Below are 20,066 nucleotides of genomic sequence, written 5' to 3' on the forward strand. Positions count from 1 at the left end.
GATCTCCAGAAGATAACAGACCTCAAAAGACTTACTTGGGAAGTACAGAACTGAGGTTAAGGCAAAAACTGTTCAGCTGTGCCACAATGTATTAAATGTTTTGATGTTTTAAATATCAACCTCCTAGGAGAGTATAATAGGGACTATGGATTATTTACTGTATTTAAATCAATGTACACTTATGAGTTTTTTGTATTTTAAGAATATTTTTGTGGAGAGTAAAAATAGTTGTCCTAAACCTTATCTACCATGCACACTCAATACCTTTCTTTTGGGACAGAGATGCCAGGCTTGTGTTAATCTAAGTTTTAAGTAATTCCTTTCCCCATTCTTCCACCACTGCTCTGGGGTGGGGGAAACATATAAAGTTCTAGAGATAAGAAAAAGTCTAAGCTTTAAAGGCCAGGCTCCCTCAGGACTAAGTCCAGTCCCCACTTGAGTCCATAACTAGGAAGCCAGAGGATTTATAGTTATATATTCATAAAACAAGTGGTCTGAGAGCACACAGAGAGCTGCTTCAGAAAGCTGTCTACATTAGAGATTTCCACATCTCCTCTCACTCTCTTCTAAACCCTCTGCAATCTAGCTTCTGACCTCATTATTCAACTGAAACTACCCTCACCAAAATTACCAATGATGTTTTAATTGCCTTTTCTCAACTTTTACCTTTCATGACCTCTCTACAACCTAGACTGTCAATCACTCATTTCTCCAAGTTATTCTCTTTCTCTAGGTTTCCATGACACAATTCTTTCCTGGATCTACTACCTGTCTGACCACTCCGTATATGTCTCCATTGCTATATCTTCATCAATGTCACATTAATGGGTATTCCAAAGGTCTGTTTTGCGCCCTCTTTTTTTCTCCTTCTACCAGAAGTTCTTAACCAGGGGACAGTGAACTTAAAAAAAATTTTTTTAATGAAGGAATATTAGGGTCAGAGTTAGTTCCTGGTACACAGTAGGCACTTGATAGCAACAGTATTTCAGAACAATTGGTTTCCTTTGTAATCCTATGTATTTTATTTTATGCATTTAAAAACATTACTCTGAGAAGTGGGTCCATAGGTTTCAGACTGCCAAAGGAGTCTATGATAAAAAAAAAAAGGTTAAAAATTAATGCTCTATGCTTTCTTACTTGGTGATCTCAATCAGTTCCAGTGGGTTCAATTGTTATCTCTATGTAGATAATTCTTAGATCTACATATCTAGTCCTAGTCGCTCTCCCACATCAACAATTGCCTTTCAGACATCCAGAATCGGATGTTCCATAAGCACCTCACACTCAACTTGTCCAAAACACAACTCATGATCTTTTCCCCCAAACCATTTTCTCTGCTCAGCTTTTCTGTTACTTTTGAGAACACCATCATTGTCCCACAATCAACCAGACTTGCAACTTGGTGTGGTCTTTGACTCTTCACTCTCTCTCACCCCACATATCCAATCTGTTGTCAAATTTTGTTATTTCTAACTACACAGCATCTCTCCTTTACATCTCCTTCTCTCCACTCACACAGCTATGTCCTTAGTTCAGGCAGTAATCACCTCCAACCTGGGATATTGCAATAGCTTTCTAATTGGTTGCTCCCTCCTATTCACTCAGCTGTCAAAGATTTTCCTCAAATACAGGCTTGCCCATGTCACCCCTCAGCTTAGCAAGTTCCAGTGACCTTACCCATCCTGGAGGTAACAGAAAATCCTGTTTGGCATTTTAAACCCTTTACAATCTAGCCCTTTGTTACTTTTCCAATCTTCTTAGACTTTCCTCTTCTCTACCCTCAATGATCTAGTTATACTGGCCTACTTGTTTCTCCACCCCCCATCTTTGTGCCTTGGACTGGCTGTCCCCCCAAGTCTCTGGAATGCTCTCTCTCTTCAACTCCACCTCTTAATTTCTCTCGCTTTCCTTCAGGACTGAGCTCAAATCCTAATTTCAGAAGACTTTTCCCAGTCTCCCTTGCTATTTGTGTGTTTCCTCTGAGATTATCTTCCATACTGCATGTGTGTATTGCATGTCCACAGCTTTCTTCTCCATCAGAATCTGAACTTTGAGGGCAATAGTGTTTTTGCTTTTCTTTGTTATCTCCAATGACCAGCACAGGGCCTAGCAAATATTAAGCACTTAATAAATGCTTACTGGTTTGATAAACTAAAATTATTTTCCTAGTGTTATTTAAAAAAAAAATCTTATCTTGAGTTCGGCAATGAAATGACCAAATGTCATATGGAATGGCATTTTTGTTGCACTGAGATGCACAACAAAATTAACTCAGCCAACTCCTTTACTTTCCTCTTCAAGGAAAGCCTGTGAGCCATCATTACTCCATTTACCTGCCTACTGGCTTTATTTATATTAAGAATGTCAAGACAGAAACAATTTAGTTCCTTCAGTAGAACCTCTTGCTTATTTATCACTGGAGAGGGATCTTACATTTTTAGTACCAAAAGGTAACTTAATGTTATAGGATATCCACTGCCCATTTCTGCCACTGTTACCGTGGAGGTGGCAGGACTGAGGGCCATTTTGTACTTTCCTTTGTTTCATGGCTGTCATGGCCGAAAGAATATTACACCAAGGGCCAGCCTATGGGCTATAAGCCTTTGCGTGGGCCAAGGCCATCCTCAGAAAATGGTCTGCTGCTGGCATCACTCTGTCAGCACTGCAGAACCTATCAGTGTTGGCATTCTACTCGGACAGCTTTTAAGAAACCACTATTATACTTTGTCACCATCATGAGGCACTTTACTTCATATGCAGCCAATAATCACCCCATCCTGATCTACTGAAAGTCAGCACCTGAAACATCAGATACTATTCCAAGACCACCTCTTTGTGCTTCAAGGTAGCATCTGGTATGGGGGTCACAGAAGCCTACTGTGGAGGTGGGGGTGCCCTGAGAGCAGTTTGAAAAAGCAGCTTTCACCTGTCATAGGAAATACGGAACTAATAAAATCACAGAATATTGACTTCTGGGCAGGGTTTTCATGCTGCTGAAATCTTTTAAACAAATGCTACCACCTTCAATTTGTGAAGCATTTTTGACTTTTCAATTCTAATATAGGCAGGGCAGGCATCATAGATGGGAGAAACTAAGGTCCTAAGAAGTTCAACAAGCTGGTTAAACCAATACTGCAATTATTGGCAAAACTGACTCACCTGTTGACTAGCTTGATCCTCTACACATTATACTACTCCATTTATTCTCATGTTTGATTACTCTTAGGTTCAACAATTTCTGTTGAAAAAATTCAAGTTTTAAACAGTAGGTACCAAGTTGAATTTACAGTTTGAGGACTTGGGTTCAAATTGCAGCTTTTCTATTTACTACGTCACTTACTATCTCTGCAACTTATCATTTGTTAAATGACCTCTCAGGTTTCTTCCAACTCAAAGTCTATAATCTAAGATTCAAAATGAGTCTTACCTTTGATGGGGTACAAGGACATTGTTAATTCCACCAAGCTTCGCATTTATCTTCAGGCAGAGATTAGACAGAGTTTGGGGTGAAGTCTTTACTACATTTTTCACCTGAACACACTGAGTGGCCATTCCTAAGAGGGTATCACCAACACGTTTCACTTCAGCTAAAAGCAAGCAAATAAAGTAAGTTAGGTAGTTCTCCTGGCTCAATAGTTATTTATTATGCATCTACTATGTACAGACTCCTGTGTCAGATGATGGCAGATAAAAGACTAAATAGGATACGGTTCCTGTTTTCATCAAATTTACAATACAATAAAGATACATGTATACCCCCCACCCCCAATACATATACCACCACTACTACTAACTTTAAAAGCTGCCAAAATATTGAGATCTGAAAGAGGAAAAATCATTCTTTTTTTGGGTGGGGCAATCAAAGAAGTCTCCATGAAGAGGAAGCATTTGAGCTGGGTCCTAAAGGATGGGTTCCACCTTGGAACCTCCACACGAGCAAGGATCTAAGCCAGCCACACTCACTTCTAACATGGATCAGCCCCTGATGCCCTAGAGTTTTTCACTGCTATCCCAGTGGCCTCCTCACACCTCCAACATCTCACTCCCCACCCCCTTTCCAGCTCCTCCTACTTACTGTCTTCCCCCTTTATGATCCTTGAGGACAGGGACTGTCTTTCTCATGTATTCCCAGTGCTCAGCACAATGCTTGCCACATAATAAGCAGTAAGAACTTAATAAATACTTTATCTTATGTAGTGGGTGGAATTTCAAAAGGCAGAGAAAGGAACAGGGCATAAGGAGGCCATAGACATAGAGGCAAAAAAGTACAAAATCTGTCTAGTGTATAGCTTATAACCCAATATGACTCAAGGGTAGAAGGGGGTAATATGAGAGGTTTGGAAAAGTGTCACAGAATTCCAAATTGCAAAGAGTCTTGAATGGCAGGCTAAAGAATCTAAGGAGCTTTATTCAATGGGCAGCAGAATGCCAACGAAACATCTTGAGCCAAACAGTAATACCATCAGTTATGTACATAAGGAAAATAACTATAGCATCACTGGAGTGAGGGAGGACAGTTAAGAGGGAGTGGCAATAATCCTAATAGGAGGATGTTAATGCTGATAACTACCAATAACTTTATAAAGATCAATCAAGCCATGGAGAAAAACCAGATAAAACCTTATCTGTTTCCACTATGTTCCAGATTTTACCATGTAAGCAACAGACTATATATATCCCCACCATATAATTTTTTAAAAAATTCATGTGACCACTTAACAGAGAGATGAAATACAGTAAACAAGAACTATACCATATACCGGTGTCTTCCCAGGTAAGATCACCACTATCAACTGCAGGCCCACATAAGTCATCTTCAGATGTTTAAACATGGGCTCCACACTATCTGCTCCCTGTGCATACTTGCAAAAACATGGCTGACCCTGAATGGGCATCCCGGCATCCTTAGAAATCTTACGCAACTGATCTGTGAAACTCCTGGTGAAACAGAACCATTGGCACAGTGTTTGTTACGTCATGGTCACTTTGGTGCTCCAGCAATTGTCATAATCTCTAGCTTTTCTCAGAACAGCCGATTCTGCGCTAAAATGTAGCATAACTAGAGGCCAGAATTGGACTGGGAGCTGCAGCAGCAGGTGGAGTATGATGTTATCAAAGAGCCTGTCAAATGATTAGTCTTACTTTTAACTTTCAGAACAAGTGTAGACTAAAATGGTAACTCACAAGATGACTTGGTATAACTCAAAAAGAGTTAAGTCAATTTGTGCTTAAGTGAATTGTAACAGAAACATATTATTATCAAACGATATACTAGGATTAAATTAAAATTTTGCCCAGCAATTAACCTCCCCCCAAATTAGAAATATTAAAAAGCAACTAGGATTTGAAACAAATAAAATTTATTTTCAATTTAAATATTGGATATTTAAGAAAACATACCATTACTTCAACCCATGTATGAAGCTTTCAGAATCAATTCTTCTATGTATTTGCCAATAATTTTAAACATTCCTTTCCCTTCATATCAGCTCCCTTTTCTCACCTTGACTTTTCCACACTTCTTACTAACTTCCTCTATTAATCTGCAAAAAGTGATGCAGACTGAAACCAACAATCCTAGTCAGTATTCCTTCTGAAGGTAACAGAACTAGCAGCAATTAGCAAAATCATAATGTAGTAATGTATTTTTTATCTCAGTTGAACAGATAAAAATACATCCAGGGAGCTGAATGGTGGAATCCCCACAGGGCCTTAATGTATGGCACCAACTGTACCATTTCAACATAGTCCTCTCTGTCTGGTCCTACAGGCAAGTCAAAGATGAGTTTCTGCTTCGAGAGCAAAGAAGCTGAAACTTAACAGAATCTCCAGGTGTGAAACTGGCCCTGGCACAAGCCTCCCCTCCCTCCTTTCAGAGAGGTGGCGACACTCCCAGAATTAAGGTTACAAGTGCCAGTGTACACACCCCAAGATGAACAAAGATACTAAATGTAGCATTTTATAATTGAAAGACATAGGACCTAGCTACAAATATAAAAAATACTCACTTTAACAGATCTTCCCTGCATTGTTTCTGAGGAGCAAAACAAGCAACAGCCCATACTTTAATCTCAATTCCAGCATAAAACTGTTTTCCTCGCATATCCCATACACCTTGGTTTGGTGTAGCTACTGTTTTATTCTTTTTCAGGGGGCAGAAGAGGAAGAAAAAAAGGGGGAAGAGAATAGATTACAATTCAAGAGCATGTTAATAATAAACAAAATTCTAAGCTCACATCAATGTGGTGAGGGAGAAGAAGCCAAATGCTGAGTTGAAAGAGTTGTAATAATGCAATGTGGCTCTGCCATCAACCAGCTCTGTGAATTGGGCAAATCCCTTCACCTCTATCTTCTCAATCTCCTCCACCGTTCGTGCATATAAGAGATTCATTGAGGCTCTCTTCATGATTCTACAATGCAATCTAGAGTGCTGGGCACTGCTAATTGGCATAATCTTCTCCCCAAGATTGTCAATGATGACCTAGTTAGTCCACAATCATTTTTCAGCTGCTTCCTTTGTATCAAGTACAATTAAGCGGTGATACAAAGGAAGGTAAAAACATGGTCTCTCCCTCCAGGGACTCATCTCTTTCTAATGGACAGATGCCAAGCAAAAAAATGTAGATGCAAGATATACACTGTAAATGGAAGGTAGTCCCAGAGAGAAGTCATTAGTAGTCTAGGGAGTGGTAAGGAATTCTTGCAGAAGAAGGAATGTGAGCTAAGTTTCAGAAGCCAGGAGATAAGGTGAGGAGGAAGAGCAATCCAGGCACAGAGGCTAGCCAGTGAAAAGGCATCAGGCAGGTAAATAGAGTGTTGTGTGAGGAATAGAAAGAAGGCCAGTGTTGCTGGACTACAGAGTATGTGAAGGAATAAGGTGTAAGAAGACTGGAAAAGTAGGAGGGGCCAAGTTATGAAGGGCTTTAAAAGTCAGGGGATTTTATATTTGATCTTGGGTGTAACACAGAGCCACTGGAATTTATTGAACACAACAGGTGACATGGTCAGACCTATACTTTAGCATGATCATTTTGACAGCTGAATGAAGGATGGGTTGGAGTGGTGAAAGACAGTCAAGGAGATGACTGCAATAATACAGGCATGAGTTGATGAAGGTCAGCACCAGGGATGTGGTGGTGTCAGAGGAGAACAGGGGATGTATAGTAAAGATATTGTGAAGGTTGAAACAAGGTTTGGCAATATGTGGGGTGCTGGAGAGGAGTTGAAAATGCTATTGAAGTTGTGGGCCTGAGTGGCTGAGAGGAAAGTGGTGCCCTGGAGAGTAATAAGGCAGTTCCAAAGAGGGGAAGATTTTAGGGAAAAGAATGAGTTCTGCTTTGGATGCAGAGTTTAAGATGTGTACGATACAATGTGTTCGAGAGAAACTAGGGCTGGATACACAGATCTGGAAATCATGAGCATAGTGATGATAAATGAACTCATGGGAGCTGATGAAATCACTAAGCAAGACGGTGTAAAGTGAAAAGAGAGGCCTAGGACAAATCTCTCACGCTGCCTTAGTCTCCCTTATGACTTGGTCCCTGGCCTGCCATTTACTTTTTTCATCTCTGCTTCTTGCAGAGGGGACCCTCAGCTCAGTTTCTTAACTTAGGTGAGAATTTGATTTCATCAACAAGGCAACAAAAGAGGGGAAAACCCACAATCATTATCACTATCCCTTTGACAGGAGGGAATATTGCCACAAAAAGGGTATAAGGGTGAGAATCAGGCTGGATATGTGGGAAGCTTAATATTTCTCAAGGCTAGAAAGACACAAGATGAAAAATATTGCTGTCTACGAAGTAACACATGACTGAAAAAATTCTGCATGATTGGTTGGGGACAGGTACTTAATGGAAAAACAAACAAACAAAACACAACTTACCCGGCCTCCATATTGTAGCATTGGTGCTGGCAATACTCTACCTGTTAATTCTGTCATTTCATTGTGAACAACAATACCAAATTCCTTTAGGTATGGATCAGGTCCACCCACCATGCTGTTACTTTTCACCTAAAAAACAGAAAAAAACTGTCATCATGACTGAGTAATCAATGGGGCAAATTGACAAAATGCATCATCTCAGTATCTCGTATACAAAGAGGCCACCACTCTTGTAAGTAGAACAAAGATGCTGTGAATTCTCTCTACATTTTTGTAGTGTAGAAATACCATTTTAATTTGTTCAATATTTACTGAATGCCCACACTACCTGAAAGGTACTGTGTTACATACGAATGCACATAAAAACGTGTAAGATAGGATCCTTTTCAAGAAGCCCAGATTTGGAATTTTTTTCCTACTAAAAAAATAAAACAACAAAACCAAAAGCCAGTGAAATTAGGACAAGGTTTTCTTGTAGATGTAAGAACAAAAAACTAATCATCTCATATTAGGAAAATTTTCTGTTAGCCTTTCTTTCTTTCAATGCATAGCTAGGATTGCATAAAAAATGTATCCTACGCACTAGTCTGCTGATTTCCTCCTGTCTGTCTGGAGCAGATCTTGCGGTTGCTTTGATCATGGTGGATGTCTGATTGTCTGTTAATTTCTTGATACATCGCTGTCCTGCCACAATATTACAGACCTGCCATTAGGATAAGACAAACAAGGACTAAGTTAATGGCTTCTGACAAGCCCGATTTTATGAGAAAGATTTCAGAAAAATGGAAAAAAGAGCTAAAGTGTCAGTGTTACATAGCTAAAAAAAAATCTGCTTCAAACTATCATACACAACTTTAGGTTAAAGGATAGCTTTTACAAGTAAATAATTTAAGTATCTGATAGAATAGCAGAAGCGCTTTTATTCAAGCTTACCTCAAGAGGAAGATAAGTGTGCTTTTGTTCTTGCCCCACTTGGAGACAGGGAAGATGGGGATATTTCAGCTGCAGGCTATACTTTTGTTTAAAATACTGGGCTACTGTACATTCCATGGCCTGACCATTTTCCAGCTGTAGAGGAAAACTGTAGGATAATGTTATTTAGAAAATTTTCATCAATTTTTACTTTTCCCCAATTAAGAACAAAATCTTAACCTCTAAGACATTTTCTATATGGTTTATACCTTTATTATTTATTTTTTAATATGCTTTTACATATCCGTATTGATTTCCCCAATAGAATATATGCTCCTTGAGAGTAAGGATTGCTCCATTTTTTTTTTTTTTTTAACATTTTTGTCTCTGGTGTCCAGAATAGTGCCTGGCACTTGAAAAATACTAGCCAACTGATTGGTTCCATAGTGAGTACAAGTAAATCTTTCTTTGAACAGAATCCCTTAGTTTCTTTCAATATTCAAATCAGTTTTTATAAAGGATTCAGTTTACATATGAAGAGCTAGCTTTCTACTTTTGTTAGAGCTGAATAAATCTTCAAAGGAGCTGAATACTCAGCAAGTGTCACATACCAAGAAAGGGTAACTCAACAAGACTCTAAAATTTTAACAAACAGGCTTTTTTTGGGGCCTTCTTTGATAATAAATAGCCCTTCATACTTTACATTGAATAGTATGGTACAAACTTGTGAACAGGTATGAAATATAAGCATATTTTACCTAACTTCATTAATTAATTCCACAAAAAGGACACCTCTTTAAGACCAACAGGGTTAGCAGAGAAGTGGTTAACTGAAAAATATTATAAACCATACAAACACCCAACTCAAGGAGAATTAATGCTGGGAATATCACCAACCACCTGATATGTGTTTTGATACATTAGAAGTAAATCCATTTACAAAAAGTTTTATGTCACAGTGCCACAATTTGGTCAGGGCAATGTTATATGAAGTATTCTCATAGAATACCTCACATAGCTAATAAAAAATATTAGGCTCTAATACGTTTTCTAATAAACACATTAGAAAAATGATAAATTAGTGTATTTGCTTATAAAGATAGAAGACCAATAGTCATTCCCCAATGTCTAAGAGGTGAAAGTATATGAACAAACAATCCTAAAAAGAATTTCAAATAATTAAAAACCACAAAGCTATTGCTCTATATGACTAATAATATTAAATACACAACTCTGAAGTTTCACTTCACACAAATTGGCAAAGATGTAAAACAATGGTCTCAAACTTATCTTTAGAACCAAATTAAAATATAATTGGGAAATGTTTAACAAAATGAATAAAAATACAACACAACACAAATGATATTAATTTCTAGTTTTCTAAGTTAATTCAGGGCCAGTAGGGATCCTCTTCTATTTGAGTTTGACACCACTGATGTAAAAGATTGGAATGGTCAGTGCTGGAGGAATTGTGGAAAAGTATGCACAGTAGTAATCTATTGGTGATCTAGTAGTCTAGATTACTACTAAGGTAGTAATCAATCAGTCCAAGCATTCTGGAAAGTAAATTATGATACTAAAATGTATATACTTTCTGACCCAGAGATCCCATTGCTAGGTATATACTCCAAGGTCAGAGGTAAAAAGAAAAGTGCTACATAGCCCAAAATATTTATAGCAGCAATTTTACCAAAAAATAAGAAACAAAACAGATACTCATCAACTGGAGAATAGCTAAATAAATTATGGTGCATAAATATAATGAAATGTTACTGTGTTGTGAGAAATGAATATGAAGACCACAGAGAAACTTACATGAACTGATCAAAGTGAGGGAAGCAGAATCAGGAAAACAATATATACAATGACTGCTTCAATAAAAATGGAAAGAACAACTAGAAACTGAATATAGTTCAGGGGTAATTATAATGACTGAGCTTGATTCCAAAGAAGAGATATAAGAATACACATTAGAGAAATAGTATGACCATAGCAATAAGCAACAACTGACACTGAGGGAAGAAACAACATAAAAACTACCAAAAACACCACTGTTTGGACACCTTCATCATGGAGTAAAAGAGCCTACACACCACCATAGTAATTTAGGGTATACAGGCAGTAGAGTACAATGCATAAAGGGCTGATCTTGGAGTCGGGAAGACTTGGGTTCATTCTCTGTCCCTCTCACACACACACATACACCCACACGCTTGAGATGAGTGGATCATGGGCAATTCATGGACCCTTTCACTGACCCCAGGCAACTCTGTAAGCCTGTAAATTACAGAGTGGCTGCCAATCTGGATTGGTAGGGGTATCTAGTATGGAATCTATACCAGGATTCACTGACACTGACAAAATTACAAGCCTACATCAAAATAATAGTAATAACAATAATAATATCATGAAGTTCATAATCATGACCCTGAGTTATCAAATTATGCACTCTTTTTAAGAAGTCAAGAAAGCAATATATTTTGAAAATGTTTCCACAATGTATGAAATTTTAAATACTATTGCTGAAAGAGATTTTCCCAATTGTTTGGAAAAAACATTTATGTGGAAATTATTTTTAAATGATTTCAGATAAACAAGGCATTTAGTAGTACTATACAAGCAAAGTATCCAACAATTCAATGTTAAATATCCTTTCAGATATGATCAGCATACGTTTGATGGCTGGCTGGTCGTCTAGTTACGTTACAAACTCGGTATTTTCGTTTCATCTGTCCGCAGTGAGTGACCTCAACTTTAAGACCTAATATAGAAGAAATGCCAAAACAAATGTATTAGATTACATTCACGGTGATAAAAATAGAGTAAAAAACTAAAAGGGTACAAAACATACTTGTAAATGGATAAATTGGAGAGGAGATAATAGGACTAATTTTTATCTTCCATCCTCTAGGAAACTAGCCTGTTACAGATGATTCCTTCATTCCCCCCAAAAAGTAAAATTCCAAATGGAAAAAAAAAAGCTGGTTATTTCATTAGGATAAATGCTTGTAAGCAGTCACATAGTTGGTCATAAAACGTTTTTAACACAAATACCTACCTCTGATTTCTTTGGTAAACTTGACACGCTGGGAGTCTGTAAGAGGTTTTGTTTGTTCATTGATGTTCTGAATGTCTAAAACCTCACACATGAACTCAATAATAGGCTGGGCACGGTAGAAAGCAGTAGCAGATACTAATAAACAGAATAACAGGACACTTAGTTTTGGGAATAGGTAAGTTTAAAACAGTGAAGTGGGGGCGTAATTCCAGCATACCGTCAATATTCAGCATCATATTCCACATGGCAGGTCTCACTGACTGATGGAAGCCAAACCAAACCTCCCTGCCCCCTCCCAGAGGGTGGTAGTAACCTTCTGGAGGGGAGAAGAATGAACGGCCCACAGGTGTATACCTGAAGAAACAAGAGTTGGCATGTTTCACAGGTAAGAAGTTCTCTTATTCCACTCTTGCCTTTCCAAGAGTTTACTGAATCAGAGTATGAAAGAGGAACTATGTGGAAACCATCCTGGAAGCCCTAAAATAACCTACTCCACAGACTTGAACTTATATGGAATATGCCCAACAGGGACACTCACCTCATAGAAGGCAGATGCCTTGTGATCACATCAAGTGCCTGTACAGAATCTTCAGGAACTTCATTCAAATGCCCAGCCAATGCTTCTAAAAGTAGCTGAAGACTTACTACTGATACCCACTGAATTGACACTTTAAAGGTCTGGTCTTTGCCCTCACCTGGGAGAGTAACTTCCATATCAACCTTGGTGGGGAAAAAAGAACACACACATTAATAAAGGTAAGTGCTACATAAAGCCAAGGTTGTTATTATGAAGCTTATCAAGCTAAGTCTTTTTTCATCAAATATCAATTTCACAGTGTCCTGTAAATTATACTTCCCTGCCACAATCTTCTCCATCATTTTCCATTATTTTTTAAGTGGATGGAATGATAAGCAATGCCAGAGTATCCAAAAAAATTTTATATATAGATATATATTCATTTGTTACTACTTGTTTGATTCTAGTAATTCAAGTAAAAATTAAAGGTAATAATAATAGCTAACATGTGTATGTCACTTACTATGTGCCAGGAACTGTGGTGAAGTGCTTTACAAATACTGTCTCGTCCTCTCAATAACTCTGGGAGGTAGGTGCTATTATTATCCCTATTTTACAGATGAGAAAACTGCAAACAGCAGTTAAGTAACTTGTCCAGAGTCACCCAGCTAGTAAGTGTCTAAGGCTGGGTATGAACCCATGTCCTTCATGACTCCAGGCCTGGTGCTCTATCCACTGTGCCTCAGAGAAGGGATGTTACTAGGGTTAAGTTTACTTAATATAGCTTTAGTACAGAAAAAGCACAACTTAATGAAACAGCCCTCTATGTAACTGGAAGAGCTGCACTTATCAGGAATATTGAGCTACAATGCATGTCACATGTATGTTCATTAAGAAGTAAAGTAAATACAGGTCAGTAGGTTTTGGCAATCCATAAATGTGAAAGGGAGAGCTTTGCTCTGCTGGAGCTATAGGAGGACTCAAGAAAAACAGTCCATGACATACATCAAAATCTTGCAGTCTAGAAGAACCAAATTTCCATTACAATCCAAGTCTGAAGAACTACAGCTGCACGTGGTTATATAAAGTCTATCAGTTCAAAGAGTTGATTACAGCAGTTAGAATATGATGTAAACAAAGCTAAGGTCCCAGGTTTGACCTCTACGTAGCCTATTCAGCTTTGCGCACAATATACCTGCTAATTACACAGGCTGAAGGCTCTTTACTTAATCCCAGTTAGCTGTCTTGAATATAATCTGCTGGTCACACAGGACTGGGGAAGGAAATGTGGATGGATTAATATGAACTAAACATACCTCCTACTCCTGATGGGTCAGTAGCATTATCATATAAAAGAAAAGTAATAATAGCTAGCATTTACATAGCACCTACTATGTGTCAGACACTGTGCTAAGTACTTTTCAAATATTATATCATTTGATCCTCACAACAATTATTATCTCCATTTTACAGCTGAGGAAATTGAAGCAAACAGAGGTTAATGAACTTGCCCAAGGTCACACAGCTAGTAAATGTCTGAGACTGGATTTGAACTCTAGGTCTTCTTGACTCCAGGTCCAGCGTTTTATCCACTGAGCCACCTAACAGCCTCCATATAGTCATCACCTCATATTATAAAGCTTTGCAAATATTAAGTGCTTAATAGATGCTTTTTTAATTCATTCATTAGTGATTTAGGGCCATGATGACTTGTTTCTACCTATTAGCAATACTTACCCTATCCCTTCCAATAGGCAGTGGGTGTGCTGTATACATGTTTCTTTTGCCATCATAGCCAGGCTGTCGATCACCAAATATCTGCATTTTGAAGTGTCTCACCATTGTATCTACTACCTCCCTTAAACAACAAAGGAAATTTAGCTTTGAAAAATGGTTAATAGTCAAGAAAGCACCTACATATTTTCAACTATCTAATTTTAAGTCAAAACTAGGCATGATGGACTTCAAGGCATAATACAGCCAACTCACTTAAAAACAATTTTTGTAAAGCAAGTTACCACAACTTAAGCAAAACAACTGAAAGCTTATAACATAAATTGGGGGAGGAGAAAATTTGGCATAGAATTTTACACCTCTTTCCAAATCCAGGCTTTGAAAAATCTAAACCACAAATAAGCAGCTTAGCAGTAGTACTTTCACTTCCTAGAAATAAAAAATTAATTTGGGATTTAAGTTCAAATTTACTTAAAACCCACTGGTGATGAATAGCTCCAAGTGCGTAAAACTATAGAGTTGGGGGGGGGACCTCAAAGATCTGGAAAACAAGAGTAGAGTGAGAAGAGCAGTACAGGAATAGAAGAAGTAATAAAGGCAAGATCATTTCCCAAAACAATAACTTGCTTCTCTTGGATATTAAATGACAATACTGTTACTCCTTGTACTGTTTGGTTTTATTCTACAATGCTCAAATACAAAGGAGAGAAGGAAACATACTGGAATTTCCAAAATGTAATAATGTAGCGTATTACGTAACAAAACAATGCACGACTTGCATACATACAGGATAACACACTGTGCCCTAGCACCGGAACAAACACAGCTGCTAACATTCTGGAGTATGAAACTCCAGTGGTGCCCGAGTCTGTGACAGTGTAAAACACAGAAGTCAGTGAAAAGTCATGTACTGTACACATATGGCATGTGAGCCTTACCAACATACATGATTCCCCAAGTATTGGGATATTTCTTATACACCAAATTATTCCACAAATGGCTAAAGCAATGTGTCATAGATGATTTAGTTACAGTGTCACGAAATATTAGAGGAGGAAAGTCAATTGGAAATAATCAAGTCTTTTTCTACCTTGCCTATTTTATAAAGGTAAAAACTGAGGCCTAGCTGGTATAAGGCCTCAGGCTTTCAAAATAAATCATAAAACCAAAATAATTCATTTAAGATAGTTAACATGAAAATGTGCTTAGAATTTAGAGCCAGAAGGGTCTTAGATATAATCTAGTCCAACCACCTCATTTTACAGATATGGAAACAGAAGCCCTGAGAGGTCAAGTGATTACCCAAAGTCAGAGAAATGGTACATAGTGGAACTGTAATTCAAACCCAGGTCCTGACTTCCAACACAGCATTCTTTCCTCTATGCCACATGGAGATATGTATCCTTTGTACTTTCCACTCCCTTAAGAAATGTAGAACTTTCTTTCAGAATTTCTGAAATAGCAGCTTAAGACTAAGGGCAAAACAACAGTCTTCATGGTTTTAAAAAAGGTATCTACCTGCAAGAAAGACAACTGACATGCTTGAGTGGCATTATACTATTTCTCCTTTAACACATTTCAATGATCTAGGAATGTGACCTTAGTCCTACATCTCCATTTTTACAGGAAAGTAGAAATAAGTTAGAGGTTATGGAAATCTCATGCTAATCAAACTACCAAAAGAGTGCTTTACAGAATGACAAATTAATAATGAAATCCATCTGGACGAGCACAGGGTCAAGAATCTCAAGGGAAATAATGAAAAATGTGAGGAGGAATAGGACTTTAAGTACACCAGTTCTCAAACTACATGACAAAGCAGCAAACATCAAAACAATTTGGTACTGAAGAAATACAGAGGTTGAGCAATGGAATGGAATAGGTATGCAACATACAGAAGCAAATAAACCTAGATGCCTAGTGTTTTATCTGACCAAAAACTAGAAAACTAGACAGTAGTCTAGCAGAAATTAGGTTTAGACCAACACTTGACATTAAATACCAGGGAAACCTTCAAATAAACAGATTAGGAGTAAGAAAAAATTACTTTTCAGATACATACATAGAAGAGGTTATGACCAAACAAGGTATAGAGAGGTACACAGAAAAAAATTTTCATTACATAAAATTAAAAAGTTTTTGTACACCCCACCCCTCAAACAATGTAGCTAAGATTAGAACAGAAACTGGGGAAAAAATCTTGACAGCTAATTTCTCTGATAAAGGTCTCATTTCCAAGATATATAAGGAATTGATTCAAATGTATAAAAACAAGTAAGAGTTATTCCACAAATGATAAATGGTCTAAGGATATGAACAAGAATTTTCAAGGGAAGAAATCCAAGCCACCAACAACCACATGAAAAAAAAATGCTCCAAATCGCCAATTAAGAGAAATGCAAATTAAAGTAACTAAGTAACCTCTTAACTATCAGATTCACAAAGTTTATAAGAAAAGAAAATAACATTTGTTGGAGGGGGCTACAGGAAGACAGGCAAATTAATGCACTGTTGGTAGAGCAGCGAATTGGTTTAGCCATTCTGGACAGTAATTTTGAACTATGCCTTCAAAGTTATTAAACTGGCCACACATTTTGACAAAAAAAAAACCACTCTAGGCCTATACTCCCAAAGAGATTAAATAAAAAGATCCCACATGTATAAAAATATTTATAACAGCTCTTTTTGTAGTGGCAAAGAACTGGAAACTAAGGCGGTACTCATCAGTTGAGGAATTGCTGAACAAATAATGGTGTATGTATGTAATAGAATACTGCACTGTGAGAAATGTTAAAGTATACACGGGGTTCAAAGAAACCCAGGAAGACTTAAACGAATTAATGCAGACTGAAGTGAACAGAACCAGGAGAACAATTTATACAACATAAACCCCATTGTACAGACAACCAATTTGGAAAACTTAAGGACCCTGATGAACGCAATGACCAGATCACAATTCCAGAGAATTTACGGTGAAGAATGCTAAATGTGCCAAATAAGATATATATTTTTGATATGGAAAATGTGGGAATTTATTTTCCTTGACTATGCATATTTATTACAAGAATTTGTTTCTTTTTTCCTCGAACAGACGAGGAAGGAAAAAAAATCCAGAAACAAAATCCAGGAATCTTCTACTCATTTCTGGCTCTTACAAGGTTGACAATCCAATGTTTATCTAGAACAATTTCACCAGAATCACAAATAAATTGACAAACTTCTTAAGCCAAGCAGCAAACTTGTAAGGCATAATGAACTGTGTTGGACACAGAGTATGGAAGACCTGAGTACAAATTCTACCTCTGACACTTTTTAGATGTGTGACCATAGATAGGTCACCCTATCTTTCTAAGCCTAGGTTTCCACATCTGTAAAACACGGATAAAACCTGTAGTACCTACCCAGGTTGTTGTGAGGCTCAAATGAGAATTTATGTAACATGCTTTGCAAACTTTATCTTTTCCTTTTTCATGTTTTATTGATGCCTTTTTTTCATCATTCTGACTTCTGAAATTATTTCCCCTTCTTCTGTAGAACCTGCCCTTTTTACAGTCAAGAAAAACCAATCCACGCCTAGCCATGTCTGAAAATGCATATTCACAAACTTTAAGACATTATGTAAATGTCAGCTTTTGTTTTATGATGATGATTTTAATAAGGAAGGCTGTTGGCCTACTTACGTTAGGTTTCAAGATTTGTTTCCATCACTGCCAAAAAGCCAATTCACTAATTTACAAGAAATACTGCCAAACAGATAACTTACATTTATATAATACTTTAAAGTTTACAAAATGCTTTCTTCACAACTCTGTAATACAGGGATAATAGCTGTAATACCTGATTTACAGAAAACTGATGCTCAAGGAGTTCTGTGACTTTTCTATAGCTAATAAATATTAGAGCTAGAATTTGGGCACAGGTGATGTACAATTCCAATTCTATATAATATACTGTATACTAAATTGCCTATTCTGATGGATGAACTGTGTAATTTTTAATTTTATATTAGTAACCAGTTAGTACTGCTAAAAACCCTATAAAAGGAGGCATAGAGGGTCCTTTTCTTAATTTTATAAAATATATCTAAAACCAAAAATAAGTATCATATGGAATGGGGATACACTAGAAGCTTTTCCAATAAATATAGGTGTAAAGGAAGGATGCCCATTTTCCACTCTACTACTTTATAATAGTTCTGGAAATCTTAGCAATAATAATAAAACAAAAGAAAGAAATTAAAGTTATAGAACGAAGCAAAAAGAAGATAAAACTATCCCTCTCTGTTGATGAAATGATGATTTATTTGTAAAATCCTAGGGAATCAACAAAGACACTAACTTATCTAAACAATACTAAATACTAAACAATAGTTTCAGAAAAGTTTGCAAGCTACAAAATAAGCCCTCAAAAATCAACAACATTTCTATATAACCAAAAAAAAAAAAAAAATCCAAGTGGGAATAATAGAGAAATCTCATTCCAATGAAAGAAATAAAGAATAACTTATATAGCTGGAGGAATATTCATTGTTCATGGTTGCGTTGGGTCAACATAATAAAAATGACAATAATACTAAAGTTAATTTCAAGTTTTAGTGTTTTACCAAACTATGACAGGGATACTTTATAGAACTCGATCAAATAACAACAAAATTCATTTGGAGAAACAAAATGGGGCAACTAGGTGGCACAGTGGATAGAGCACCGGCCCTGAAGTCAGGAGGAACTAAGTTCAAATCTGACTCCAAATACTTGACACTAGCTCTGTGACCCTGAGCAAGTCACTTAACCTCAATTGCCCCCCCCCCCAAAAAAAGGAAGCTGGAGAAACAAAAGATTTAAAATATTATAATATCAAGAAAACAATGAAAAACTGCAAGGATGAAGAGGGAATAGCACTTTCAGAAATCAAACTGTATGATAAAGCAACAGTCATGAAACCATTTGGTATGGGTTAAAAAGAGAGAAGTAGAGCAATGCAACAGACTAAGGAGAAGCAGAAATAACGGAACACAAAAACCTGGTATTGAATAAACCTGAAAACATGATTTTCTTAGGAAAGAACTCTTATTTGATAAGACCTTCTGGGAAAACTGGAAAGCAGCCTGCAGAAATTAGGATTATAGCAATATCTTATACCATATTCCACAATAAATTAAAAATGGTATGAGACCTGAATATTAAAGTTCATGCCATAAAAAAACAGAAGAGAAGCCTATTACATGCCTCTTCTAGGTAGTATAAATAGGAGATGTATTCTGAACCAAAAAAGGTATAGAAGCAATTACAAGTGATAAAAAAAATTTGATTATATAAAATTGAAAAGTTTCTCCACTAGCAAAATTAATGTATCTAGAATAAGAGCTGAAAGGGCAAAAATCTTTTCATCAAACTTCTTGGATAAAAGTTTGGTATCCAATATATACAACTAACAAATATAAGACCAAAGCTATTCCCCAACAGATAAATAGTCAGGAACAGTTCTCAAAAGAATTGCAAACTATTAAATGCAAATCAAAACAGCCCTGAGGTTTCACTTAACACCCAGTAAAATGGCAAAGATAATAAAAGGTGGGAATAGCCAAAGTCAGAGGGTTTGTGGAGAGATTGGCACACTAGCGCACTGTTGGTGGAACAGTGAATTAGTACAACCATTTTAGCAAGCAACTGGAATTATGCAAACACATTCACTAAAATGTTTATACTCTTTGACCCAGAGATTCCTAGGCATATGACTCAAGGAAATCATTGATAAAGAAAGGCTCCATATACACCAAAATATTTATACCAGCAGTTTTTGAGATGGCAAAGAACTTGAAAATCCCATCAATTGTGAAACGGCTAAAAAAACCCCCTGTTGTACATTAATATAATGAAATGTTATTCTGCTATAAGAAATGACAAATATGATGAATATGGAGAAACAAGTAAAGACTTACACCAACAGATGAAAATCAGAAC

General features: G+C 36.9%; 1 protein-coding gene across 2 annotated transcripts in view; it reads right to left on the bottom strand.

The window, feature by feature from the left end:
* Positions 1 to 20,066, bottom strand: part of AGO4 (argonaute RISC catalytic component 4) — a 44,688-nt gene that overhangs the window by 19,896 nt on the left and 4,726 nt on the right. The window contains exons 3-13 of one of the 2 annotated variants that reach the window (XM_027864397.1): positions 14,110 to 14,230; positions 12,394 to 12,575; positions 12,073 to 12,209; positions 11,856 to 11,990; positions 11,471 to 11,558; positions 8,819 to 8,966; positions 8,469 to 8,588; positions 7,886 to 8,014; positions 6,009 to 6,142; positions 4,754 to 4,938; positions 3,428 to 3,587 (exon numbers count right to left, since the gene is read on the bottom strand). In XM_027864397.1, the coding sequence (XP_027720198.1) occupies positions 3,428 to 3,587; positions 4,754 to 4,938; positions 6,009 to 6,142; positions 7,886 to 8,014; positions 8,469 to 8,588; positions 8,819 to 8,966; positions 11,471 to 11,558; positions 11,856 to 11,990; positions 12,073 to 12,209; positions 12,394 to 12,575; positions 14,110 to 14,230 (1,539 nt within the window). The remainder of the gene's footprint in view (positions 1 to 3,427; positions 3,588 to 4,753; positions 4,939 to 6,008; positions 6,143 to 7,885; positions 8,015 to 8,468; positions 8,589 to 8,818; positions 8,967 to 11,470; positions 11,559 to 11,855; positions 11,991 to 12,072; positions 12,210 to 12,393; positions 12,576 to 14,109; positions 14,231 to 20,066) is intronic. The other variant, XM_027864398.1, reaches the window with a different exon arrangement.

This window comes from Vombatus ursinus, unplaced genomic scaffold (genome assembly GCF_900497805.2).
Source record: "Vombatus ursinus unplaced genomic scaffold, bare-nosed wombat genome assembly UNPS02014775.1, whole genome shotgun sequence".
In the NCBI taxonomy this organism is placed as follows: Eukaryota; Metazoa; Chordata; class Mammalia; order Diprotodontia; family Vombatidae; genus Vombatus; species Vombatus ursinus.